The sequence below is a fragment of the Sparus aurata genome, chromosome 17 (assembly GCF_900880675.1).
Source record: "Sparus aurata chromosome 17, fSpaAur1.1, whole genome shotgun sequence".
Taxonomy (NCBI): domain Eukaryota; kingdom Metazoa; phylum Chordata; class Actinopteri; order Spariformes; family Sparidae; genus Sparus; species Sparus aurata.
This window is the reverse complement of record NC_044203.1, coordinates 30323232-30350813: the sequence shown is the minus strand read 5'-3', so window position 1 is coordinate 30350813 and position 27582 is coordinate 30323232. Positions and strand designations below refer to the sequence as shown.

Genomic DNA, 27582 nt, shown 5'->3' with positions numbered 1-27582 from the left:
GAACACATCTAGCATAATGTGGGACTACAAACAAGACGTGTTGGTTAAATGTATTTATTGTTACAGTGTTGCTCACTTTTCCTTGAGTACTACAGCAAAAACATTCTAAACCAACCAGTTGTTTGCCGAGTTGAAGTCCAATTGTGGGCCGTGTGTTGTGAAATCAGAGTAAAAGTCAATAAATAAGTCGCAGAGTGTGTCTTTTTGTTGCTGTATGGTCAGTTTCAGTCAGGTCTGTCCTCCGTGACTGTTTGTCCAGAGCCGGAGTCGTCCTTGGTGGAGATGAGGAGAGTGGGACTGTGGATTTGTCCATTTACCTGAAAGAGGACGAATATAACATGATTTGATTTAGCAAGGCAAGGCAAGTCTATTTGTATAGCACAATTCAGACACAAGGCATCTCAAAGTGCTTTACAGGAGCAAACAAATTACATTAAAAGACATAAAAAAGACAGTAACATCTGGGCCGCAGCGGTTGAGGACACTGAGGTCACGTCTTTGAGATCTTAATACATGTGTGAACATATTTGGTTTAAGGCTTTATCATATCGGTCATATCTTTCAAATAAACAATTATATACAATAAATAAACTGCAAATTCATAGTTATTTCACTGTCAACAAGCAATTCATTGTTTTTTAAACTACTTATTAGCATTTGTTTATCAGAAAATTGCAACTGATGTTCATTATACTTTGGAAATGGTCAATAAATTCTGTGTAGTTCCTTTATAAACATTATTAAGACAGCCGTTAGAGAGTTGCAATAATAAATGTTTTATGAGCCATTTAATTTTCCTCTTAGCAGTGAAATTATTTAACTAATCTTATTAGTAACAATGTTTTTTATAAATTCTTGCCCATGTCAGTAAGGTCTTTTGTAGCAAAGAAATAAGTTCAATATGTTAAAGTTAAATTGGCCATATTTGTTCCTTCTCTTCTTCTTCTTCTTCTGTCGGAATCTGAGTCCAATTTTCATCTGTTTGCTGTAACTGATATTATTTCCTACACGTCAAAATCCAGATAAATGCTCAGATTTTTACTATAATCATTCAAATGTTCTGGGTGGATCGATGGGGGGTTGGGGTTTGGGGACAAGACCTCAGTATTTCTAAAATCCTGGCTGCGGCCCTGAGTATCACCACTGATGTCTCCTCATTATAACTGTATTAAGGTAAGTCTCACCTGCAGGAAGTCCTCTCTGACGCTGTCTCCATCCTGCCGCCTATCACCAGCGCTGCTTCTGGACCTGCACAACACCGCAAGCTTCAGAAACATAAACTCTGACACCAGAGCAGTCAAACACAAACAGGTGCTCTTCAGCGTCGACCAGCCGATCAACACGAAAGACGGAATCTGCGCTGCGTTTTGCCCCAAACGCGGGGACATCACGGACACTTTCAAAGCTCCCGCTGGGAATTCACTGATTTCCTGAACAAATATTATTTTACAGATGTGCGCAGCATACGTTTCACTTCTAAACATCTGAATGATTTGGGAGCATCTCTTTATTCCAGGCAGGTTGGATGTCAGTCTGCGTGCCAGCTGACGCACCAGCGCGTTTTGGACACCAGAGTGCGCGTCACCTGGGGATTGCGAAAGTTTTGGATGACATAATTTATGAATTTCTCTGGCGTCTTTTCCTCGCGGATTTTTATCATGCCGGGTCGACTCACACGCCACAGCGAGTCTTCTCCCCACAACAACACGCTCCCCTCGGAGGAAAGCCTCCCACGCTGACGCCTGGTTGGACCGGGCGCGCTCAGCTGGCGGGTCGCGCACCGCCCCGCCGGACAGTCCCAGGCTGTACACCGAGGCGGCAGGTCGCTTGGTAGGCGGATTCCTCGTCCAGATTTTCCCCCGACACCGGAGAACAGCAGACAGGGCAGAGGCGGAGGGAGTGGAAGCCATGGTGGTCGATAACTATCCACAAGAGAGCGTCTCTGTCTGCGGAGCTGCTGCTGACAGCTCCCTGATGTTCAGCCTCCACAACAGCCGGTCACATAACGCATGAAGGAAAATTTGCGTAAGAAGGGGTACACAGGAGGAGGAGGGGGTCTCTGCTGTGCTCCCTGCGACCATATTTGCCTCGATACTCCAGGAGGGGGGGGGGTCATGTGGGTGTGTCTATAAGGCAATAGTGGAAAAAGTCAAACTCCTGTTCAGACACAGAAGTTTAACCAGCAAAATGTACTCAAGCACTGAAAATCAAAGCAGTGATGGAACGTAACCAAGTGCATTTACCCAAGTAATGTACTTTTATACGATTTGAGGTACTTGTACTTCTGTATTTCCATTTTCTGCAACTGTATACTTCCACTTCACTACATTTTGAAGGCAAATATTGTCCTATTCCTCCTTTACATTTATTAGTTACGACTGACTTTGCAAATTGCAATCTTTAATTGCAAGTGAAAGATTTTTGTCTGATAATCAGAATATATATAGATATCAGATATACAGTAGATACATTCAAATATATGTTTGATTTTACTTTTACTTGTACTTTTGATAATTCAGTACATTTAGTATCAGATTTTTTAAGACTTTTACTCAAGTGCTTTTCATATATATGACATTCATTTTAAGTTCTATTTTAGTGACTTTTTCCTACTCTATACTTTGCTCAGTAAAAGTATTCATTTCACTCATTATTTGTATTTCAGTATCTTACTTAGTTCCTTCTTAAATCCTTTGGGGGAACATACAGGTGTGTGAAGGTCTACACACCAAAAAATGATTCGCTTAAAACGGTGTCAGTATTTTTAATTAAATGTGAGTTTTCCATCAGATTTTATTGCACACGTTTACTGAATGGATCACATTTAAAGCAAAGTTGTTTTTAAATCAAATATCTTAGTCGGATTAAATCAAATCGAGGCAGACGTCTGGATAAACATTACGTATTTCTTATTCTGTCTCCAGGTCATCTAGATTATTCACATTGACTCGTCATGATAGAAAAACTCCGAAACTCAAATGTAATAGAATTAGATGGAAAGTGTAGGTTACATGTAATTAAAATATTCAAAGGTGTAATATGCAAGAATTTTTCAACAATTAACAATAATAATATAATAATAAACAGGATGCGACGAAATAACAGGTGTGTACTTTGTGTAGCAGAGATACTGTATGCAGAAGTTAGCATGCTAACCAGCTAGCCTCAGGCCTGAAAACCTCTTTCAGCACAGGTCCAAAGCTCCTCTGCTGGTGGAGTAAACACCAACACTCCCCCAGGTGTCCAGCTAGCTGCACAGCTAACTGAGCTAGCAAGCTAATAGCTGCTAAAATCATGGATGTATGAGAAGACAGTTAGCAGCTAGCTGTCACTCTGCTCATAGGCTTTGTCATTGTTTTGAGTGAGAATTCAACAGGTGGCCAATTCTCACATACTGCACCTTTAAAATCTCTGTTGCAGGCAAATTATTGTTTGGAGTTGTTTTGCAGTTGTTGTTTCAAAAAGCACATGACCTTTCCTCACCTCACTCTATAACATTTATGTTATTTATAACTTTCCTTTAAGTGTAAAGGCAGCCACTGAACACTCAGATTTAGCATTAAGGCTAAAAGACGGACTCATGTCTTCCCTGTGGTTTGCTTGGATCTTCAGTGAGTTAATGTTTCGTCTAAACCACGACAAACAGTTGGAAGTCATGATATAAGCAAACTTATCTGAGCTCTTTGTCAAACCGGACAGCTGAACTCCCTGAGAGGGATAAAAAAAAGAGAGAGATAACGCTCGTGTTGTCAAACAGGTTTGTCAGCCTAAAGTGCTGAGAGACACAGCAGAGGAGAAGTTCACCCTGTTACCTGGTCTATTTACACCACTAGAGGGTATCAGGTGTCTGGAGAAGCATGCGGGTCCCTTCAGGTTATAGGCAACAAATCTGTTTTGATGAGGACATGCATCATAAAAACTGAGCAGGAAGTTCTGCCTGCGGTGTCGTCAGGAGCTGCTGAAAGCAATCTGGTCATTGTTCAGTTTCATAAATAGCCTATTGTAAAAATCCAGGCGATTTTTTTAGGAAATACTGAGAAATACGTTTCAATGCCCCCAAAAAGTGCTTTATTTTGATATCACAGAGAATAAAGTCCATTCTTGTGAGTGAAAAGAAGATATTTACAAGTATATAACTCATCTGTTGCTTTGTACAGTGAGTTGGTCTATATACACAATTTGTAAGAGCTAGAAACCCTGAACTGGTTATTAAAAATCAGCCTGAAGCAATCAGAAGATACTCAGGTCTTTTCATCACAGAGCTTAGTTCATTTCAACATTTACAGCTTATTAGTCGTAGTGGACAGTGTTTCTGGCTTTTCACAGTGATCGCGGACCTGTTCAGGAAACAAAAATTAAAAAAAAAAATGCAAGATGCAAGGTTGTCCTGTTTCCTTCATGTGCAACTCAGAGCCTGTCTGTCCTTTGTTTTTAAAAAAAAAATGCTGCTGTCCTTGTTTTCCTTCATTTCTTCACCTCGCTGTGTGTGAATCAGCTTGCAGTGTTTTGTCTCTACCTTCAGTGTTGCTCGCCAAAAGGGAAAAGTAGGCAAAAGGAGTTCAGTGTGTTACTTCCTCCTGTCCCCTGCCCCATCAGGGTCTCGGGGGTCCTGGAGGGGTCTGTAATGTTTGGTTCCCCTGAGGAACAGGCCTGCGGTGAACGACCACATTCGGTATGATCACAAAGGCCAGGATCCCCACCAGCATGAGAGCCACAGTGATGGTGATGATGGACCCCACCACGGCGTAGTAGCACTGGTCCGAGCGGAACAACCTGCGCAGGCGACCTCTGACCCTATTTGGAGGCCGGCCTACGTCCACCACGGTGGTTGGGGTAAATCCCTGCTCCATCGCTCCCAGGTTGAGGTCCCCACCTGCCGTCCCCTGGCCCTGCTGGCTCTTCTTAGTCAGGGTGAGGATAGAGGGCTTGGTCGGGCTGTTGGGAGGGGGGTTCTTCAGGAGCAGTTTGCCCTTGCTGCGCTTGAAGCGGATGGACAGAGCCCTCTGCATGTTTGCCGGGAGTTTGCCGATGATGTCCTGGTTGTTGCCCAGGCGGGGCAGGTCCCGGCCGTGGGGGAGCTCGGTCAGCTCCCGACACACGGGGCATGTCAGGGTCTTGAGCTCGGGGGAGGTCACGTTGATGCGAGCGAGGCACTCCAGGCAGAAGGTGTGCCCGCACGCCAGCAGCTTGGGGGTCCTGAAGACGTTGTCGTATGTGCTGAAGCACACAGCGCACTCAGTGTCCTCCACATCGTCTGCGGGGGGCCTCCTCGGGACGCTCTCTCCCTCTTTCCTGTCTCGTCTCCGGGCCTCCTCACTCCTCCCTCTCTGCCTCCTCTCCCCCTGGTACCGGTCCCGTTCTCTCCTCCTCCCTCTATCCCCCCTCTCGGAGTCGGTGCTCCTCGATCTCCTCACTTTTGCAGGCTTCTGGTTCTTCCACTGGTCCTCCTTGCTGTTCTTTTCTCTCTGGTTGAGTTTGGGTTTGACGTTGGGGGCCGGCCTGGAACCGTTGCTCTGGCCCCGGCTTCGCTCGGATCTGCGTCTCTCCCCGTCGTCGCTCATGTTGGAGGGCTGATGTGGGAGGTAGAGAGCTGGCTGGAGTCTGACTCAGTTTTCCAACAGGAGCTGTGAGAAAAAAAATTCAACTTTGGATGAGTTGACTGGCTCCCGGCAACTAACAGAGCAGGAAACAGACTGAAGGAATTCACCTGCACAGTCATCATCGCTGCTTCGTCATGACACAATAGCAACCTAACCTCCTGCTATCTCACATCCCTGTTGTGTTAAAATGCTGTCTGCTGATTTATTTTCTTTATTTTTATAATCTTTTCCCCAAGCACGCTTGCTGTGTTTGTTTAGTGGGCTTTCCCGCACAGACTTAATCAGCAAACACTGGAGCAGCTTCAAAATAGTTAATGGCGTTTTTTTTTTTTTTTGTATGTTCCTGCTGTCTCGGTTGAAACCTGTTGAGAGAATCTAAACCAAGGGTGGCACAGGTGTGTGACAGCTCCATTGTTTTGAAACGTCATCGCAGACATTCCTTCACACGCCCCCCCCCCCCTCGTCTCACGTAGTCAGTCATTAACCTAAAGTTTGCAGCAGATGGAAGGTCAAGATTCCTCGGATCTAGGATCTGGTTTCCTTCACATTGAAGAAAAACGCATCTTGACTTTTGCAACAAGCTTAAATCGTCTTGAAGCGTTTGCTGATTAAGGATTACAGGGCATTAATAAAAAAAAAAAAAAAAAGAGAAGCTGTGAGTTTGCAAGCTAAAGCAAGAGAGCAGGAAGTTTTGTACAGCCACTGACCTGCTGAGGTAGATGAATGTCAGAGTCACGTTGTCACCAAACTTCATTACCAAAAAAAAAAAGCAAAACACAGCAACTCCTGAAGTCTTTCGCCGTGTGTGTAATCCCTGTGTTCTTCCTCCTCTGCTGGTTTCTTTCCTCTTATATCTTGTTTTCTAATTGTCACACAGCACTGCCTCCTCTGAACCCTCCTCCTCGCTGCCTGCTGCCCTCCCTTTTTCTCTTTTCTAGTCAGACCAGTCGGACCAGCTGCAGTGAGACAGTGTTTTTTAACTGTCTGTCTGTGGAATATGTAGATGGTCAGGTCGTTCACTCGGATCGCCCTCGTGAGACAGATCATACTGGTATCACAGAGGCAGCTCTGCCCGCCGCTGCAGCTGAACTGTCCTGAGATTCAAATTCAAATGTCTCATCTTTTGCTGCTTGGATGTCAGATTTGGTGCCAGTGGTGTGAGGGGGGTCACATGATGGAGAAGCACATGAATACATTCCTTTTTTTTTTTTGCTCTGTGTTTGATACGAATCATGTGAATCGAGATAAACAAGAGTGACTGTTGGTGAAATTCCACTGTCGCTGCACAATAGGACGAGGGCACTGTACTGTCAACACGGCAGGTATCAGCGCCTCATACCTGTCATACCTCTGCTGCTCTCATGTCACTGTGCTGAGTTTACCACCCAAACAAGAACAGCGAACCATCAATCAACCGTTTCACTCTCTTGGTTACTCCCTGTTCTTCTAAACGCTCAAAGTGTATGAGAATACACCCCGACAACTCATGACCATGCATGTTCAGGCCCGAGCTGGGTTAAATATTTCATATCAAACAGAAGGCTGGTGTTTGTGCGGTCAAACAGCTCTTCTCGAAGTGAACTGATGCGTCACTCTTTATGTAACAAACACATGCGGCTGTATGAGGGCCCCTGAAGGCACTCATACAGTGTCCCAGTGTCAACATTCTTGTGTAGTATGCATGTGGCGCAATGTATTTTGCATTGGGTTATGAGTTAAAGGTTAGAGGGACAGTTTGACCAAAATCCCCAAAATAGACATTAACTCTTCCTACATGTAGTGCTGTTTGTAAATCTACATCGATTTGGTGTGAGGCTGTCGGCTGTAGAGAAGTCTGCCTTCTCCTGAATATAATGGAACAAGGCTTGTGGTGCTCAAAGTGCAAAAAATGCTACATGCTAATGTCTCTCTGTCACCATACATTAGCTCAACAACACTGCTGCTTTGCTCTACTTATCTAAGGTTTATAAATATTTGACATATTGCTACACACCCTGTGTATATTACAACTACAATCATGTGCAATTATCCTACTTGGTCATATTTAAAAGTGAAAGGCGAATAGTGTATATAGTTTTATTATCATTATTCCTTTATTTTTATATTATTCTATTTTTTCTTGCTTTGTTCCTTTCTTTCAGTCTCAGGTTTTCTTTCTGCCCTTGACTCTTAAATTGTTATTACACGTGAATTTCCCCGCTGAGAGATCAATGAGGTCGATCTTATCATATCTTAAGTTTCTCTGTTCCGGGGCTAATGAAGGATTATCTTATTTCATCTTTACAGCATTCCATATTGAGAAAAGTAACTTAAATACTAAAAAATCAAATCATTTTGCAATTCCTTGTGCATGTTGCTGCTTATATTGTCCAGAGGATGCACCTCTGCCTTTAAAAGTGCAATTTGTAGAATACAGCCAGAATTTGAAGGTAGCTCCGAAAACATGTGGGGCAGCACATCACCGGAGTAACAGACAACTGCTGCTCTTTGCTAGCAGTCATTGCCTGTGGCTAGCTACTGTAAGCTAATTAGACAGTGGCCATAGCTTGTCTGGCCCGTGACTGCTGATCACAGGGAGAATCAGTGCAGGTGGCAGGGCCTCCAAGAGTGACGGAGTAAAGCAAAGTACAGAGGTGATTTACAGCCACCCTGACCAAGACTCTGTCACAAATTGCCCCTTTAATTGTGTTGACTCTGCTGAAAACAAATAGACTGGTTAACCCAGAAAGCACGAGATGAGCTATTTCATGACACAACCATTTTCTTTGAACAAAAATACACTGAAGTAGAAGCGAGTCCAGGCCACAACTACTCATTGAGTATTTAGCTTTGTTAGCCAGCCTCTCGTCTATGTGAATCTACACTCTTCCTTCTGTGCCGATATGGAAATAAGATAGTCCCCTCCATGAAACTGCTCTCAACAAGGTCAGTGGATTATCTTGTGTGTCCGGGTCGGGATGAGCTGAGTGTTAGATAATCAAGAGAGGGTAGACATATGAGGCGGATATCACAGAAACTCAACAACTCACACCAAAACAATTGAGATAAATCGTCAGGTAAGAGGAAAAATATGTACTGGAAATAAAGACCTTAAAATGTTAGAATTGTATGGTTTCTATGCATCATGGGTGATTTTTTTTGTAGAACACTTCTAAAGGAAACTTTATCCCAAACTCACATGTCCCTTTGTGGTGGCTGAGCCTGACATGAGGATGATAGGAGGCTATTCAAATATGGCGTCTAAATATAACTTGCTGAATGAATAAAGCTGAACTTCCTGGTGCAATTTAAACCAGGACAACGACCATTATCCCGACAAGTAGTAAATACTAATCTGATGACTAATCACTGAGCTGCAAAACAACTTGCAAAAACAAGTGATTGTAAAACTTTATTGACGTAGAAAAATCAAAACAAACAAGATAAGGAGCCTCACAGGAGAGGGCAAAACATCATTTGCAAATTAGTCTCTTCAGTTTGGTGGAGACTCCTCCACCTAATTGTCCATTTGCACACAGAACAGTGTGCTCCTTTCAGAGTTTGACAAAGCCTCTTTATTTGGGGGAAGTCAACAAAAAGCACCTGAACGAACCAAACCAACAGTTTGAGCATGAATAAGCTGCAAAACCCACCCAGTGAGTCAGTAACGCTGCCGTTAATGCAGGAAACTCTCATCCAAGTTCATTAAAGTTTCCCGGTTGTTGCCCAGCTGGTTTATGATTAAACCAGTCTGTCAGTTTGTGGCCTATTTCTTTCGGGACCCATCCCTCTGGCTGCACGTGTCTCTGCTCAGGCTACTATGTGCAGCCAAAAAAATTTGATATGCCGAATGCCGATGCTGCGGGAGCACGTAGCTACAGCAGTTAACAGTTTCACATGTGAAGACAGGCTGGAGCCATGTAGCCGTTTATGTACCAAACAACTACTTTTCCAACACTGTTCCTCTCTATCTTTATGCATTTTTCTACTTTCACTGAGAGGAAGGGAGTGTTTATTTTGTCCATCTGTCCCCTGAGCCTCGGTGTCCTCTTCAGCCCAGCTCCTCTTTTGTTTTGCCCTGCTTGCGGGGCATCTTCTTGCTGCTGCTGTCCTCCAGCTCTTTGCTCTTGTAGTAGTGCGGTGCCACTTCGAGCAGCCAGCCGCTCTCTATCTCGATCACCTGGGGGAGATAAAGATATAGATCACTGTGTTTATACGGGCAGGGATGTTGTTAAATGTTGTACATGAATAATTGACACACTTCCTCATCAGTGCCGTCTCATTCCCAGAGGCTTTGATACCGGACTGTGGACTCAATGAAAAGGCGTGACTGTGTTGTATTATTTACATCTGAACTTTTTCTGTGTTTAAAGGGATATTCCGGTGTAAATTTAATCCATGGTCTAACACACCGTGAAACTGCGTTAGACTCCCTCTCGAGAGATCAAGTTAGCAGACCGCTAATTTACGGAGTTTTATCAACCTCAGAAACGACCGCACGACAACAATACACTGCAGTAAATGGATCCAAATATAAACCGCCACCAAAAAATCACAAATAATGCTCAGAACAGCACCAAACTTCAGCAACAGTACAAATAGGGTCTCAGCACATAGACCGGGGCATTAAAACTCCACTAGCTTAGCTGGATTTCTACTGAAAAGCTGACTAAATTTACCACTCTTCTGCAGCAGCTTCCTGTTGACAGGAAGTCCCGACGACTCGATTACCGAGAGCAGTAGAGTTCTGCAGCTCATGGATGAAAATGTATGATCATGACTCCATGGAAAAGCAATCAAAGTTCATATGTGTCGTACCTGCCAGTTTATAACAGTTTTTATCGAGAGTGGACAGGGAAAAGAACGGAATTGAGCATTTCTAACTGCACTCGGTAATCGTCGTGTCAGGACTTCCGACCCGGAAGCTGATGGAGAGTTGAAATCTGTTTTTAGCTTCACAACAGAAATCCAGCTAAGCTAGTGGAGTTTTAATGCCCCGGACTATGTGCTGAGACCCTATTTGTACTGTTGCTGAAGTTTGGTGCTGTTCTGAGCATTATTTGTGGCTTTTTGGTGGCGGTTTATATTTGGATCCATTTACTGCAGTGTATTGCTGTCATGCAGTCGTTTCTGAGGTTGATAAAACTCCGTAAATTAGCGGTCTGCTAACTTGATCTCTCGAGAGGGAGTCTAACACAGTTTCACAGTGATTTAGACCATGGATTAATCTTACACTGGAATATCCCTCTAATGATTGTCTTCGATGTTGGCAGACACAAATAAACAGTGAAAATATCCAAAAGAGATTCAGATAAAGTAGACTAGAGCTGGGAATCACCACTGACTTCCTAATTTGATTTCACTTCAATATCTGTTCAGTTGGGATATTTCAGTTCCAATTAACGATAATGCTTGGACGTGAAAGAGATTATGGGAGAACTAATTGCACAAAAACATTTCTAAATCAAGAACTGAATAAAATAGTTTCAGAGATTTGTGGTTAAAATCTTCCTACAGAGAAATAAACTGAATATCACGTTCTTAGCATCCAATTATTAAAATGGTTTGGTGAAATAACAACAAGGTAATAGCAGATGAAGACCTGTGAATTTCAACACATGAAAATAAAATCAATATAGAAACTTTTCCATGTCTAGGTTTATGACTTTACATGGTGCATTCAAGGTGCACTTGAACGCACCATGAAGTCCTTGTCCACTGTGACAGAGACAGAGGACAGCAGCAGTGCACAAAGATAAAAATAATAGCTTTTCAACATTTATAAGTCAGTGAGGCAGAAAGCCTTTAGAGATTTACTCGCCAAAAGGAAAATCTACCAGGTGTTAATTTTAGACCCCTAAACTCAGGCCTAAAGCAGACAGTATCACCGACCTGTCTCATGAACTCCTTGGTGGTGAAGACCAGCTCGTGGTAGATGAGCCAGCGGGGCTGCTCCTCGAACAGACAGCTGTTGGGGTGGACGTAGACCGTCTGCTGGTGCTTCACGGTCTTGTAGCCGCCTTTGCTCAGTCGCGCCGTGTGATAGAAGTATCCTGCTGTCACCGCCTGGGAGAGAGACAAGAGATGGAGGGAGAGCCTGGATTATCACCGTGCTGGGTGGAAATAAAGGTTGTCCACAGCAGTATTATAGAAAAGGGCACTGTATAATTAAAAGAGTGGTACATTGGGAGTGTTTAGTTAAGAAGAACACGTGCTAATTTCTGGGGGGGGTGAACGAACTTGACTGCATCACTTTCTGATCTTCACTCAGTTAAGCTGAGCTCTCAGATTTTTTCACTGAGAGGGAATAGTGCCTCAATTTTTGTTATATTGCTGATATTAGAGAACTAAAATTTCCATTATAATTATACACACATCTTCTGCGTGACGTCCCAAATGTGCTTATCAAACACTGGTGACAGAAATATGCAGCAGAGGAGGGATATTTTACAGTTTAACAACTTTAAAGTCTAAAATATATGCCGCAAAAATATACGTGCTGTACACAATAAAGTCAGACTTCAGCCTACACAAATCAAACAATATGTTGATCCAACTAAATTCTCACCTAATTCCCTTATCACTTATCACTGAAATGAACTGCTTTGCCCAGCACTATAAAGAGCAATATGATAGTAAGAAAATGTGAAAAAGCAAGAGATGTATGTGAGGAATAAAAAAACAATTATAACAATCAGTGGGTCCAAAATTCTAGATAAATATCTATTTTACAAAAGCTGAAAATGTGGAGCTCCCGCGTGTCAGATAGTGGAAATATTCTCAGTCAAAGTGTGTTCAAGGGAATGATAAAACTTCCAATATGGACTTCTGACTTCAAGAATAATAGTGGTAGTATTAATTAATTTGTCTTCTAATGTATACCGGACACAACATAGTGACAATCAGCCACTCAGACGTTTGTATGAATTCAACTTTATGAAATACATCATTCATATGTAACAAACGACAGGTGATGAGTACCAAGATGTTTTGAATCAAAGAAGAGTTGTATATAGTCTGATGTGCTGTGACTGCAGCGTATCGTCACAGTCATGTAGAAGCCACTGCAGAAACCATGTATCGTATTGTACTTGAATGTGGCGCTGGGAGGAATCAGTGTCTCACTCTGCACATCTGTAGGTGGGTTTCGTGTGGGATTTGCTAACAGATGCCATCCAAACACAACTTTCAGACCTACTTTTCCAATCTTGTTTTCACAGATGCACACAAACTGTCCACGCCTGCTGTAATGTGGGCCAGGTGGTGCTGGGTGTGTTCACAAAACTAATGCTCAAAGGGACAGCGTGACAGTGAAACGCAGCTGACAGATAACATCTGTCACACGCGCTGATCATGCAGGGGCTCATTTTGCTTTACACTCAATCAACATTTCAAATGACTAATTTATTTTCCTTATGTTCGCACGTGTGGAGACTAGGGCTGTAGCGATACACTAATCTCACGATACGATACGATACACGATATTCAGCTCACGATATGATATATATATCACGATATTTAGCCAACGATACGATTCGATACGATTCGATACACTTACATCATTTTCTGAAAGATTTTAAAAGGGACAGTGTGATTTTGGTGACATCTTGTGAGTGAATACAACAATACAACCATTTAATTAATTGTAGGGCTGGGTATCACCAGGTACCTCGCGATACAATACCATCACAATATTTTGCCCTCGATAACGATAATATCACGATACAGCGATTCTGCGATAATCTACATATTGCAAGAAATTTCATCCACGATACATCACGATATCTGTGTCATTGAAGAAATTCAGAATTTATTGACTGCACTGAATCCATTTCACAGGAATTACAAAACATTGTCAATCAATTTCACATGAATGACAGCCAAATAAATAAAGAGTATATTGCACAGTGTCTCTTCTTAACACACACACTGACTACAACTATCATTAAATATCTATATGTGTGGGTTTCAGAGCTTCTTAAACCATTTTTTAAATTTTATTTGGTTGTATACCTATGTTTGAATAAAGATAAAGCTGTCCTCCCGAAGAGGGGTGGTGGTGTTGGTGGGCCAAAAAAAAAAAAAATATATATATATATATATATACATATATATATATATATATATACATTATTTTTTTTTTTATATATATATATATTATTTTTTTTACATTTTTAAATATCGATATTTGGCACCAGTGTATTGATAACGTACCTCAAGACAAAATATCGCGATATATTGTAGTATCGATATTTTGGCACACCCCTAGTGGAGACGTCAGTGCACTCTTTAGATTAGATTAGATAGTATTAATTATATTAGCTATATCTGTTTAATTATTCATTCAACTGGAATGAAAAAAGTTTTGTGATTCATTTTCCCTGTTTGGTGGCAGGAATCTGACTGACACAGGCAAAGACAGCCTGTGATGAAAAAAGGTGTTACCAGACTAATAAAACAAACGCCCTTAGTTATCTCAGGTGCATTATTGAGGTTTGTTCACAACACACACACCCTGATATGAGAAGGTTATTCACACAGCCTCACTTCAGTGATGATTTCTGTCAGATTATGTAATTTCAATTAGCAGAACTACTTTATAATTTTTTTAAGCTCAGGATTATTGCTATTATCATATTACTTTTGTCACCTCCACTGAGGACGAAGCATCCGACAAACTAAAACTTCTTGACCAAACACAGGGTCCATTTGTGAGGGTGACCTTTCACCCCCCTCCATGGAGACATGCAGAAGTCCAAACACTGATAAATCCAGGCTCGAACGTCTTTTCTCAATTCATTGGCATATTAGAGTCAAACATTTCTACAGAGGGACTCTTGTATATCTCTTTTTATCCCTCTCAGTAAATCAGAAAATACTGCTACAAACATAAACTAATAAATTATAATTTATCCTCCCTATTAATGTCTTATTTCTAATGCACTTCTATGTCTCGGTAAGGCGCTTCGCAATGCTTTGTGTCTGAATGGTGCCATTTAAATAATCTTGCGTTTGTCTTGCGTATTTATATCAGGGAACAATGCTGAGATTCCATGTTTTTGTCGGGGGACTTTGGTAAAGCTCTGGGGGACTTTCTTTGAATCACTGACCTTGCGAATGGGCAAGTTGTCTCCGTCGCTGCTGACCACCTCCACCTCAATACGATCCATCAGACCCTCCAGCTGGTCCCTGACATCCCGGGCTCTTCTCATGGAGCGGAACTGGATGAAGTTCTCATAGCACCACTGTGTGGAGTAACCGCTCTCCGTCCACTAAGGGAAAAAAAGCCATCACGACAGCCGTAAGAACAACACCTGGGCTCCACGTAGGAATATATCTCAGGGCTATGGAAGGTTAACAGGCCGTAGCTGTGGGACCTGAGGGTCTGGACCCCACATGGGGTCGCAGGAAAAAAGGGATTGCCAGTCTATAACATATTTCTGCTGCACAAAATTGTGCTCATCTTTCAGTCTTTGCTCTTATCTTTCCTTCCTGCCATGCTAATAATGGCAGTGTTGGTCTTCTTGGTGCTGCCAATTATGAACACTCATTCAAGGTTTGTAGAGGATGAATCCTACTGACTTTGGTGATCCTGGACTTTTTTTTTTTGTGCCTCACAAGCAGATTTACTGCTTTACTACTGCGGGGGTTTTGAAAGACATGCAGATAACTTTCAGACACATTGTATATTCATGTTCCCTACAGAATGGTTAGTGTACTTGCATTTCTGTCAACTGTAAATTAAATAGATTTTATGTTTATATAAAAAAACAAAAGTACAGAAAATGATATTTGTTTATCAAGTCATTGTTCATTTTACTGATCGAATATCCATCCTGTCCTTTTTTTAGTAATAATCTTGAAAGTAAGTTACAGGTTTTAATCTGTTTAAATGTTGAAGTTGATGACTGTTGAGCAGGTTTAAAGTAGTCTAGAAACACACTGATGTTAAGAACACAGTGAGGAAGTTACATGGCTGTGCATACACCAAATGTTTGCATACCTGATTAAAGAAAACCTGAAAATTTGGTTATTTGAGACTGCGCCGGAGGTGTTGCTTCAACTCGAACTTTCTGTCCCTCTCATGTAGGTAAATGGAGGAATGAAATTAAATCCCATCTGACTAAAACATTTTATTTTATACTCAAGATATTTTCAACACATCTTCGGTTCTAACTGCTGCCACCCAGCCATGTTTTTACCTGTGTGTAGACGTTGAGCAGCACCAGGTGGTCTCCCCCTGGCACCACAAAGTTCATTCTGGCGTTGTCGGCGTGCACCACCTTGTCTTTGGGCCGGTAGAAGATAGAGTTGTTCACCGACAGCATGGCCGCTATCGTCAACACTTCGTTTGAACACTTGTACCTGGAAGGAGGCAGAGACGAGGAAAATATAGAAAAATGCAGAGGGACAAACAGAGAGGCGAAGGCAACAACCTCGTTTTTCTTCACTAAATTAGTTGCCAATTTTTCTCGGACTGGAGACTTACTGCTCGGAGGCCAGGATCATCTTGCTCAGCATCGGGTCCACCGGTAGCTCGGCCATCCTGCGACCCAGCTGAACTCCGACAAACAAGGACAAAGACATGTTTTAACAGCGAAAGACTTTCCTTTTCTTTTTTGAACAAAGTAGAGTAGACACACCAAGGATGAAGTCTAAAAAATATCCCTAAGAAATTGATTCACAAGACTAGTGTGGACATTAAAATGTTAAAGTCGGAAACACAGTGAGTCATCTCTCCCACAAGGAAGCCATGATGACACAGCAGCACAAGCGCCAAGTTCACACCATACATCATCCAAATATGCAGGCGATCAGAGTGAAGACGGGCATAGATTATGCAATCAAAGCAAAAGTTACATATCTGTTATTTGAGATTAAAGATAAGAATGAAAAACAAAAAGTTGTCCGTCTGCTTTCGACCCTCTGTGCAGAGAAGAGGATCGAGGGGGTAGAGTAGAATTAACCCCTTGCACTATAAAATGGGATCTGGAGGAACTGATGGCGTGATAAAAAGATTATTCACATAATTTAATAAGTCAAAAATGTTTTGTATATTTTACAGTTACTCTTTGCTTCCTCACTCTCTGACTTTAACTGATGTCAAGCGGCAATCGAATGAAACACGTTACCTTGAATTAAATTATGGATTTCTGTGTTTGAACGTTGATGGAAATGTTTGGGATAATGAGATAATAAGTTCTTGTCGTTTTTATGTAGAAATGTTAAATATTTGTATCTTGAAACCGTTGGGTAAAATGTGAATAAAGTTATTCCTACCTGCAAAGGTTTGACAATACAAGATAAACGACTTTGTACCTTGGTGAGCTCCCCCAGGTGGTTGAGTGCTCCCAGAGCGTACAGCTGCTCCAGCGCCAAGACCAGAGTCTCATGAGGAGGTGGGTCCATGAAGTCAAAGTGAATCAGGTCATTGATGCCTGCAAAGAAAACGTATCATCTTACTGGACAGTCACATCCACCAAAGAGTCATCTAATGTGTTCCAACGTCATAACTTAAATGTATGAACTGACATTATTTTTTAATAGTACTAACAGTGATTCCATCCCTCACCTAAACTTTTCAGCAGAAGGACTACATTTCCCAAGTTGGTCCTCTGAATCTCAGGGACAGTCGTTTCCTCCATCTCATGTTTGAAGGCCCAGGCTGTGTAAAGCCTGAAACATTTCCCAGCAGCCACTCTGCCAGCACGACCCGCTCTCTGGTTGGCTGAAGCCTGAGCATTAAAAAAAAACACACAGCATGATTCAGCAAAACATTTGGAGACCAATACAGAAACTGGTTTTGAATTATCATCTCGTCGATGTCTGCCAACCAGTTCCCGTTTATAACCATGTCCGTCCAGACTTTGGAGGAATTTAATAAATGGTATAAAGTTTATATCTGGCTGAATGAAGTTAAAACTATTTTGAGATATATGAGCCCAGTGAGAAACATGCCTTCTTAATTTAAGTGTGTGTCTCAAAGGGGACAGTATCGCCACCTAGGGGGCCTTTGGAGAACGTCAGGAAGAGCAGGAAGCTATACTTTGGAAAGCGGGTCGTTGAGGTGTTCTTGGGGGAAGTTTGCGAGTTAAACACCTGAAAATGACAACTAGACAAGTTGAAACTTGCATCTACTCGTAAGAATGTGGTTCACAACTTTTCTACAGCAAACTTGTCTACAACAATGCGACGAGATAAGATGGTATATCCTGTCACAGCAACCGCTCTGAAGAGCAACAACTCTTAACTTCAGTGTTTCTCTCAGCTTTCTGCAGCACAGCTTAATGCTGCCTTCACAGAAACGGGAAGTCAGAGTATCGTTTATAAAATTTCACCAACGTGGCCTTTACTCTGTTAACTCTTCCTCGACATTCGCCATGGAGGAAATTCAGAGTTTCTTCTTATCTAAAGCATGAATTTTTTTCTTGCCGATATTTCGCAAACCGCTGTGTTCTCACCGTGGGAACAAATTAACAAGTGGAATGTTCTGCTGTCAGACTTCCTGTGAAAGCAATGTAGCATGCAGTAGGGGTGGGTAAAAATATAGATTCATCAGTGCATTGCAATATATTTTTTCCCAATTCAATATCGATTCATAAAAATCCTCTGAATCGATTCAGGCAAGCGACCACCCGCGGTCCCCGCCTCAAGCAGCTGGAAGCGTCTCGCTTGGAGGGTCGGAGGGTGATGCGCCGCGGAAACACCGTCGGAGGCGGGTAGCCGATGTCTGACGCACAGCTCTTTCGGAGACTGTAAACTCCCAGCGCAGCCGGTCTCACCCTGGCCGCTGCACCGTGCGCCCGCGAGTAGCACTGTCCTCCGGGGAGAGAGGGGGAGTCAGTGTCAACGTGTTACCCCCTCGTGTCTCGCCGGAGGGCGGAGGGACTGCGGTCATGTCTATGTTTATGTCAGACAAAAATGTAGCATACAGTCCCAGAAACAATGGCACTTTATCAGCTTAACTATGGTTGCACTATTTTATAACTAAACACATCGAGTACCATTGTTTACATTTCAATTTGAACTAGAACTTCCTAGAGGAAAGATTTATAATTTAAGATGACTTTTTTTAATAAAAAAATTATCAACAGGTACTTTAATGAATTATTTGTTTTACACACAGCGATTCTGAAGCATTTTATATATCGAGCCGAATCACAAACTTTTTTGAAGCGCCCCCAAACGCAGCACGGCCGCTGCCTCCGCCCTCAACCTGTGGTAAAGCGTCTTTACAACACGTGATTCAATGGAGGAAGCCCACCTGCAGTTGAGTGTTGGAAGGAGTGAGTGAGAAGCCGTTTTTAGACAGGGCAGCAAGCCACCACTCTGCCCGTCCTATTGACGGCTAGGTCCGCGGTTTTAGACAGAGGGCGGCAAATTGGGGATCTGTTTTGGTCCGCCGATTTGCTGCCTAGGACGGTACACTTACTTCCGCCTCGACTGCTAGCTTGTTGTTGTAGCGACAAGCTAGGAACGGTCGCTACTTTCAAATTAAAAGCCCCCCGCTAAGAACCCAGTTCTAAACTCCAATGGGGTGCAATGTAAAGCTCTTATTTTGAAGACAAATTTGTTGCCAACTGTTTGCAGCATAACTTCGGGCTTCACGTCACATGTTTACCTCACCTCTGAGGCGGCTTTTGGAAAGGAAGAATATTATGCCTCCGTTTTAGGAAGCCGATCACAGCAGCTATCACATATCACCTAGCCAAAGCTACGGCCCCAATAAACACTGTACAACATGAGGTATTAGAGGATGTCCTCTCATCTTGGAGACTAATTTTTTTTTTACTTTTGTAAAAATAATTTCTCATCCAATGATAGAACTAACAAAACAAAAAAAACATTGCTTTGGCAGAGGCATAGTAGTATGCCTCTGCCATACTACAATGTTTTTTTTTGTTTTGTTCAAGTTCATCAGTGCAATAAACATTTTGTGAAAAAATCATGCCAGAGAATCGTGATCTCAATTCTAAGCAAAAAAATCGTGATTCACATTTTTCCCAGAATCGTGCAGCCCTATTACTACTTATTACTGAATCGATATCGAGGCATTTAAGTCAATATTGAATCGAAATTGAATCGAATTGCGACCTAAAGAATCGAAATCGAATCGAATTGTGAGGTTCGTAACAATACCCAGCCCTAGCGTGCAGCATCCAGAAACACACTATAACATGATTCAACTTAAGTACGCAATTTAAGAGCTTTTTGCAGAATATTATGATGTCACAGAGAAGTTGACCTTTGACCTATTAGGATATTTGTCATCATTTCATCCTATTAGACATCTGTTTGAATCTTTTCATAAAATCCACAAATTCGAATCAGTTCATGATTGAGTCCAAGTGAATGTGTTCACAAGGAAAGGAAAGACAACCCGCAAACATAATGCCTATTTGCAATGCTTTAAAATTCACACACACATATAGTTTAACCATACCAGCGACTGCACCGATGAATCACCAGTGGAAATCACTACACTGTTGCATGAAACGTCTGACTTCCCTCTTGTTAAACATTCAGAAAAACGGTGAGCAGTTACCCGTGAGCAGGGCGTGACGATGAGTGACTCCATGCCGGTGCGGGCGTTGTAACTCTTCTGTTTGCAGAAGCCTGGGTCAATGACGTAGATGATGCCATCTATGGTCAGTGAGGTTTCTGCTATATTGGTAGCCACCACCACCTACGAGTGATAGGGAGAGAACACGTGGTGCCAGGAGATAAAGTGAGCAAGTGCAGCTCAAACAAAGTAGAATGAAGATTAAATCCAGCTGTTACACAATAGGAACAAGATGCGATAAAGCATCAGACAAAAAACTGGTATAATCAGTCTGTACCACAGCTTATTGTGCTGTAGCAGCCTCTATTGGTAAACAATAGCACGGACATTTAATCTGGGCAAATGTGAGATGGCTCTGATGTTGTAAACAGACAGAGAGCTTTATTCATATGGCTTGAACAAATAAACTCTTTGTCATCGTCAGCTGGCCATTTTGTGTTTGCCAAGTTGAAATATTAATCCTACAGTGACCGACTACATCCAGGCCATTTTCTGTGATAAAACAATATCAGTTCCTTGAGTTTTCTCCACAGACACAAGGCACCGTCTCACCTTACGGGCTCCGGGGGGAGTGGGGTTGAAGATCTTCGCCTGCATGTCTGATGGCAGGTTGGCGTAGATGGGGAGGACCAGCAGCTCGGCGATCTTCGATCCGAGCCGCCTGCATCGCTCCTGGAGCATCTCGCAACACGCTTCGATCTCCTCCTGCAAGACGCACGAAGAGGTTAAAGAGTCCACCAACACACGAGGACACAAAGTCAGGATTTACCCTTTCGTAGCAAAATCCTTCAGTGCTGGTAGTGAGTAAACAAAGTGACAGTGGTCGCCTTCACCCACTTTTACCAATGTTATGTGCAATATATAGAAACATTATGAAGTGAAACAAACAGGTCAGGAGGGAAAGAACCATTAGATAAAATTGCAGCCACTTCTTTAATGTGTTTAAGAAGTAAACAAGGACTCTTATCCGTCACCAACATAAACGGCTACAGTGTGAGGCGTATTAATAGATCTTAAAACTATTCCGCCAAAAATCAACACAAGATATGCAGATACACACACACACACACACACACACAAAACACCATCTCTTGATTAAAGCGTCATGCTGGATATAAACCATACCTGTCCTGTGAGGAAGACCAGACAGTCTCCAGTAGGCTGGGTGACGTGGATCTGCAGCACCGACACCACACAAGCTTCCAGGTAGTCAGCCTCCGGAGCCTTGACAACACAACACACAGGTATCAGAACAGTCTGATTTTGGGGGACAAGAGTTCTCATTTGACCCTGAGAAACTTAAATAACCTTTGTAACACGTCTTTCTCTTTAAAATGCTATGAGAGTTTGGAGGCTCACATAAAACTTATATCATTTCATTTATTGTTAATTATTTTCATAAAATCGAAAAACTTCCATAAATGAGTGAGAAAACAAAAAGACATTTTTTGGGAGTAAAGTAGCCTGTCCCTATCACTGTCCCTTTTTCCTTCAAGCAGCAACCATAAACCAAAGAATTCACCAACTGTTTATTAACTGTAACGTTCAAAAGATCTCAAATAACATGCTCGTTCCTACTTTTGTGTAGAAGATATCGACGGGGAACCTCCTGCCGGGGATCCTGAAGACGGGCGCGTCGTCAAAGAAGCAGGAGAAGCGCTCTGTGTCCAGAGTGGCGCTGGCAACCAGCACCTTCAGGTCCGGTCTGAACCTGGCGATGTCCTTAATCAGTCCAAACAGGATGTCTGTGTGGAGCGTTCGCTCGTGGGCCTCATCTATGATGACCACACTACAGGGAGGGGGAAACAGAGAATGTGGGGAGAGAGTTGAGCACAACACATACATTAAACCTACAGGTGTTCACTAAATGTACAGAAACATATCGATTAGAAATGTGAAGCTGCAAAGAGGAACTGTGGGAAATGACGTGAGGAATTGTGATGTCAGGCTGAAAAAAGTGACGTTGAAGGGTTTAATTCCGGAACATGCAAATATTTTTATTTTTTTCTAACACATTCTCTTCTTTGCATTACCTGTAGCTGGCCAGGTCGGGCTCTGTGAGAAACTCTCTGAGCAGCATGCCGTCCGTCATGTACTTGAGCACAGTTCTCTCTGACGTGCAGTCCTCAAAACGAATACTGTATCCCACCTGGAAGAAGGAGTGATATGAAAACACTGATTGAAGAACTTTTAACCCCCTTAAATTGTTTTAAAGAAATAGTCATCAAAAATATGTTTAGACAAAGGCAGGACAGAAAAACACGGTAACGTATAATTCATTGCTGTACAGATCTTTAGGTGAATTGAGCTCACCTCGTTCCCAAGCTTAACACTCATTTCCTGTGCCACTCTGGCTGCGACTGACATGGCTGCCACTCGGCGAGGCTGTGTACATCCGATCTTCATGCCGCCTTGAGTGTAGCCCTGACAGAACATTTTTCAAATAGAAAATATGCCATTTCAGAACATTGTAGAGCATTTTATTCCTATATTTTTGTATGAAAAGCTGGAGCAGATGATTGATTATTAACACCCAAAATGCTTAATGATAAAAACTTGCTAAAGATGTTAAGTGGAACAAACAACAACGATTACATCTGGGGCAGAAATGATCCAGAAATATGTAAAGCTGTTTCAACTGACTGATTTTTTTTTTACTTCTAATTATCCTCAGCAGTCTTGATCTTTTGCGGAACAATCTGCTGCTTTTCAGTGGACTTTAATGTACACAGTTCACAGTTGTATGAGTATAACATGTTGAATATGTGAATTTGTGATGCCGTTATCAGATTCAGCACTCACATCTTCTAAGAGGTACTGTGGAATCTGGGTGGTCTTTCCGGAGCCGGTCTCCCCCTCAATGACGAGGATCTGGTGCTCCTTGATGGCAGCCAGCAGGTCCTCTCTGTAGGGGAAGATGGGAAGGCTGCGTCGCACCTCCTGCATGGACTTTTTGTTCAGCTCCGCCTGGGACAGAGCCGGGGCCTCCTGATCCTGAACACAACAGGGTTGGAAGAAAAAGGCCTCTTCAGCTCACTGGTATTGTCTAGCCACAGTGGTATGGGTTAATTGAAAGGGACATTGATGGGTAAAATCATCATCTAACTCAACGTCAAAGTGTTTTCATCAGTTTTAATAATTTTCATCATCATTGTCACTACACACTGTTCTCTTTAACTGCAATCAAGAAAAAATTTACAACCATGTTTCCATTCACAGACCATAATCAGGTAAAAAAATAACCTAAAATAACCTGGTCACTTTAAGAGGACATTGTGTGGGATTGTTTTTTCCTGCTCAGTGGGAAATTGAAATGAAAACTGAGACACAAATAATCAGAAAGGAGTAGAAAGAACAAAGTAAAATTCACCTTTTCCGCCCGAGTTCCCTTCATGGTAATGGCGGTGCTGACAAAGTCGATCATCTCATCCTCCTCCAGGATCAGCTCGTACCTCTCCTGCTCGCGCCTCATGCCTTGCTCTCGCTCCCTCTTGGCCCCGAAGCTGAGCGAGGCCGTCTTCAGCCTCTCCTCCTCCCAGCGGCCTTGCTCTCCTCCCAGCTCCATGGGAGTTTCCTCCAGCTCCAGGTCCCTCTGGGGCACCTCCTGGTCAGCGTGGAGGGAGACGGAGAGAAAGAGTTGAGAGAGAACAATTGAACCTATGCACAATTTACTACTTATTAGTCTGGGACATCAGTCGTTCCTACCTTGCTTCTCTTCTCTTCCGGCATGTAGTACCGGTTCTTCCTCTCCTCCTGTTCCTTCGCACCGGCCTTTTTGTAATCTTTAGCCAGGTCCCGAAGGGTGCGTTTATATTCCAACTCCTTTCTCTCCCTCTCGGTGAGCTCGTCCGTAGAGAAAAGGTACTCATCGTCATGGATCTCTGCCTCCAGGTCCTCCAGCTTCTCTGACTCTCGCTTCTTCAGATAATCCCACCGAGAGCGCTTCCTCAACTCTGGCAACTAGAACGAGAGAGGACGCCAAAGGATCAGAAAGATATGTGCTGTCTTTATTCCCCAAGAAATATTCTGTTTAAAGTTGACATATTTTTTTTCAGTACAAAGAAAAACCCTGCACAGATACCATATTCTTCTGGTCATCTTCAGCCAACTTCAGCCTCTTCTGAGCTTCCTCATAAGCCTGCAGAAAAACAACAACACGTGAACGTGTTTGCCTGCTTCACAAAGATGCATGAGCTGTGTCGTAATTTCCTCGTCTCAAACCTTTTTGTCAGTCCTCTCGGTTATGTTACGGGTCTTGTCTTTGTCTTTCTGCTTCACTCGCTCAGCAAACGCATCCCTCTCTTCGATGTCCTGCTGTCGCTCTCTCTCTTCCTTCTCCCACTCTTCCTCCTCCTCCTCACCTATCTTGTCAGACTTGTTGTCCACTTGGCTTGAATTACCCCTGATGTTTGAAAAACAAAGGCATTAAACCACAGCTTCTGTACGGCATTCAACAGTTTTATTAACAGTTCAAAAGACACCTGAATGGTCAAAATCCTTTTAACAAAACAACTCAGATCAGGACGTCACATGTTAACATATCTGATCTTTTCACACACAAGAACATAATTATTTGAATTGGTCCTTTTTAAGTGTTTTGGAGCTGACAAACAGCTGACTGACAGTATCCTCAAGTATAACAATGATAGAAATAACCCAACTTTATTACTCATGTCTTAGAAAAAATAACCATATTTTGGGAGTTTTGGTTTTTTTTTTGTTTGACCAACCCCTGAGCAAACACTGTAACAAAGGACTAAATGAAACACCAACCAAAAGAGAATTTGCAATTATAATAACCTCAAAATAAATTAGACCAACGAATAATAATAGTAAACAAACAAGCATAACAATGTCAGTACATGGTTTCTGGTATACCTTTTAGGCGCTTCCTCCTCACTTGACGACTCGCTGTCTTTCTTCTGTCTGATGTGCTTCCTCTTGTTGCCTTTGTCCTTGTCTTTGCTTTTCTTTTTTCCTTTCTGCTTCTCCCTCACAGTGTCTTCTTCACTTTCGCTGTCCTCCAATAACGTGTACGTCCGATTCCTCTTGTCCATTTCAATGGCTTCCCGTTCCATCGCCCGCGCCGGTTTCTCAACAACCTGCTTGCGAGGAATCTATACCACAACGGTGAAGGTTTTTAAAAGGGTTTCATTCTCACCACAACTTCACTCATGAAAAGGCTAGCGACTACCGCACTGTGTGAGGCATTTAAAGTTCTTGTAAATATGACATGGCAAGTCCTGACAAAGGGTGATGATAGAATTTGAAAAATGTACCTTATCAAAGAGCTCCTCTGCAAAGGCAATCACACTTTGGTCGATGTCAATCGTGCCTGTCTGCTCGAGACGATGCACCAAGTCCTGAGAACTCGATGCTTTCCGTGCAGTGCCGATCATGAATTGGGAGACATATCTGTCACTCAACCCGAGGATGTCATGGAGACGGTCGTTCACCCACTGCTCTAGATTGGCCATGGTGCCTGTTGAGGGAGCAGTCACAAATCAAGAATATGGTTATACGAAATCCAGGTGTAGATGTAAATCATACAGGAACGGATGCCAGCAACCAAACATCCAAAAGGTATTTGTCCTTTGTGCAAAGGTTTAGTCAAAAATGAACAATACAGCAAGAATCAATGGCTGCAAAGTTTTCTAACAACATAACAGTAGCATAGCTAATTGTACAGAGACAAATAGTCAGTTGACACATAGTTAAACTAGATAAACTATTTATTGTTTAAGTCACTTTTTACAAAGGTTTTTATAAAAACTTGTTGGATCTTTTCTGCTTGTGTAATATTATAGTAGCATAATCTAATTGGCCTTTCACTATGTAAGAAACTATGAGAGATTTTTCTAAGATTTGATTCTGATTATTTTGAAAGGTTGTGACAACACTGCTGGTTGATTAAAGATATTTACTGATCCCCACAAGAGAAGTTCACCTTGTGCAGCAGCGCAAAAGACAACGTAGGAAACATCAATTAGAACCATTCACAAGCTATTTACATCACATTATTGGATAATATATAGTAAACATACCAGTAATTAACCTGACCTGTATTACTGAGATCACATTTAAAGGTGGTGTTGTGCTGGACTACATTATATTGTAAGTTGTTGCTTGTTTGTTTGTTGTCCTTAGGAAAACCTCTCAATTCGCAGTTCAGCAGAACACCACTGATGTTAAATTACATAGTATAATTAACTGCTTATGATGGTGTCATACACTGGGCTAAACTCTATAGCAGATTTTAGTTATGCTTAATGTCTGAATCTGTATCCTTTCAGTTTGTCCGCTGCATTTTGTGCGACTAAGGTTATACTAGAGATTACACATTACATTTTCTTAAAGTAAGAGTAAACATTTGTTTGACAGTTCACTTTTTAGCCTGCCAGACGTGAACAGGTGAGCCACCAAGTTCATTTCATGGACTTCCCTTGTTGGTGTCACTGTTCGTGCGTTAACACATTTAAATGATAGTGCACTAGTTAACCAATCTACCATTTTGTTCAGTCATAGTTTTACTTTAAATTGAAACGTTGTGATGAGAAGCGCTGCTACTCATTCTGTGAGACAAAATATCTTCATTAACTTCACTTACCGCTTATTAAAACGCTCTAACAACGTTGTTGTTATGGTAGAGGTAGCGGTCTGTGAGTTAGCTAACTCGGCTAACACCAGCTACAAATAAGTTGTTAGCTCACAAGTTTCCGGTAAGGACACTTAACGGATACGTCCACCCCTCCGTAGTCATGTCAAAATATTCATCCGTGTCTTTATTTTTTCAAGAAACGCGAAATAACTGTTATAATCGATACATATTTTGCCCACTTAGCTTAGCTTGACGCACGCTTAGGATGAGAGCGGAAACACGTCATGACATCTTAACAGACGAAGAAGAGCAGCGCTGCGTCAGAACGAGGCTGCACCGCTCCTGCCCCCAGGCGGCCATCTTTAAAACAACAACAATTATTATTTAGTCATTTAGGAAACGCAAAAACAGCAACGTTATTGTAACATTTATATAGTTTTAAGGGGTCTATGCCACTCAATTTTAAATTCTCCATTTAATCAAGTAATGGAAGATATCAACACATGCAAGGAGTTATTCGTTTGCACAAGAATACTAATGTTTAAGGGGTACTATGTAGCTTTGGAGAAGAAATTCGAACTGAGAATTTAATACTTATATTTTTAATGAGGAATAATACCGCCTCAGAAACAAGTGATGGGGGGCGGGGACATCATTCACCCTATAACAAGACACTGTACAATCAAAAAATATTTTTGAAACTTTTATTTAAAGGTGAAAAAGTTACATAATGTTACTTTAAAGGGGAACTATGTAGTTTTGTAAAGAATCTGAATATTTACAATATCCGTGAGATCATAATACATACTAAAAAACATATGTCTTTTCAATAAATGAATAAA

At 42.1% G+C, this 27582-nt stretch overlaps 3 protein-coding genes across 6 annotated transcripts; all 3 read right to left on the bottom strand.

The window, feature by feature from the left end:
• Window positions 1–38: 38 nt before the first annotated feature.
• On the bottom strand, window positions 39–2084 carry LOC115566721 (uncharacterized). Of its 2 annotated transcripts, XM_030392672.1 has the most exons (3): window positions 1676–2079; window positions 1185–1248; window positions 39–317 (listed from the first exon to the last, which is right to left on the bottom strand). In XM_030392672.1, exons 1-3 carry the CDS (start codon window positions 1908–1910, stop codon window positions 314–316), a joined length of 303 nt encoding a protein of 100 aa, XP_030248532.1. In that variant the 5' UTR covers window positions 1911–2079; the 3' UTR covers window positions 39–313. The 2 variants fall into 2 exon arrangements, with proteins under 2 accessions (XP_030248532.1, XP_030248531.1); XM_030392671.1 differs by having other exon boundaries at window positions 1185–2084.
• Window positions 2085–4045: 1961 nt separating this feature from the next.
• rnf183 (ring finger protein 183) lies at window positions 4046–6454 on the bottom strand. Of its 2 annotated transcripts, none has more exons than XM_030392791.1 (2): window positions 6308–6454; window positions 4046–5624 (listed from the first exon to the last, which is right to left on the bottom strand). In XM_030392791.1, exon 2 carries the CDS (start codon window positions 5559–5561, stop codon window positions 4593–4595), a length of 969 nt encoding a protein of 322 aa, XP_030248651.1. In that variant the 5' UTR covers window positions 5562–5624; window positions 6308–6454; the 3' UTR covers window positions 4046–4592. The 2 variants fall into 2 exon arrangements, with proteins under 2 accessions (XP_030248651.1, XP_030248652.1); XM_030392792.1 differs by lacking the exon at window positions 6308–6454 and adding an exon at window positions 5708–5940.
• Window positions 6455–8978: 2524 nt separating this feature from the next.
• On the bottom strand, window positions 8979–27048 carry dhx16 (DEAH (Asp-Glu-Ala-His) box polypeptide 16). Of its 2 annotated transcripts, XM_030394840.1 has the most exons (21): window positions 26750–27048; window positions 25422–25624; window positions 25021–25259; window positions 24364–24544; window positions 24224–24280; window positions 23848–24102; window positions 23513–23746; window positions 22945–23136; window positions 22456–22566; window positions 22176–22291; window positions 21721–21931; window positions 21268–21366; window positions 20695–20847; window positions 20125–20265; window positions 17152–17314; window positions 16899–17017; window positions 16069–16136; window positions 15782–15944; window positions 14690–14851; window positions 11472–11645; window positions 8979–9759 (listed from the first exon to the last, which is right to left on the bottom strand). In XM_030394840.1, the coding sequence occupies exons 2-21, from the start codon at window positions 25617–25619 to the stop codon at window positions 9631–9633; spliced, it is 3165 nt and encodes a 1054-aa protein (XP_030250700.1). In that variant the 5' UTR covers window positions 25620–25624; window positions 26750–27048; the 3' UTR covers window positions 8979–9630. The 2 variants fall into 2 exon arrangements, with proteins under 2 accessions (XP_030250700.1, XP_030250701.1); XM_030394841.1 differs by lacking the exons at window positions 8979–9759; window positions 11472–11645 and adding an exon at window positions 14477–14565 and having other exon boundaries at window positions 14627–14851.
• Window positions 27049–27582: the final 534 nt, after the last annotated feature.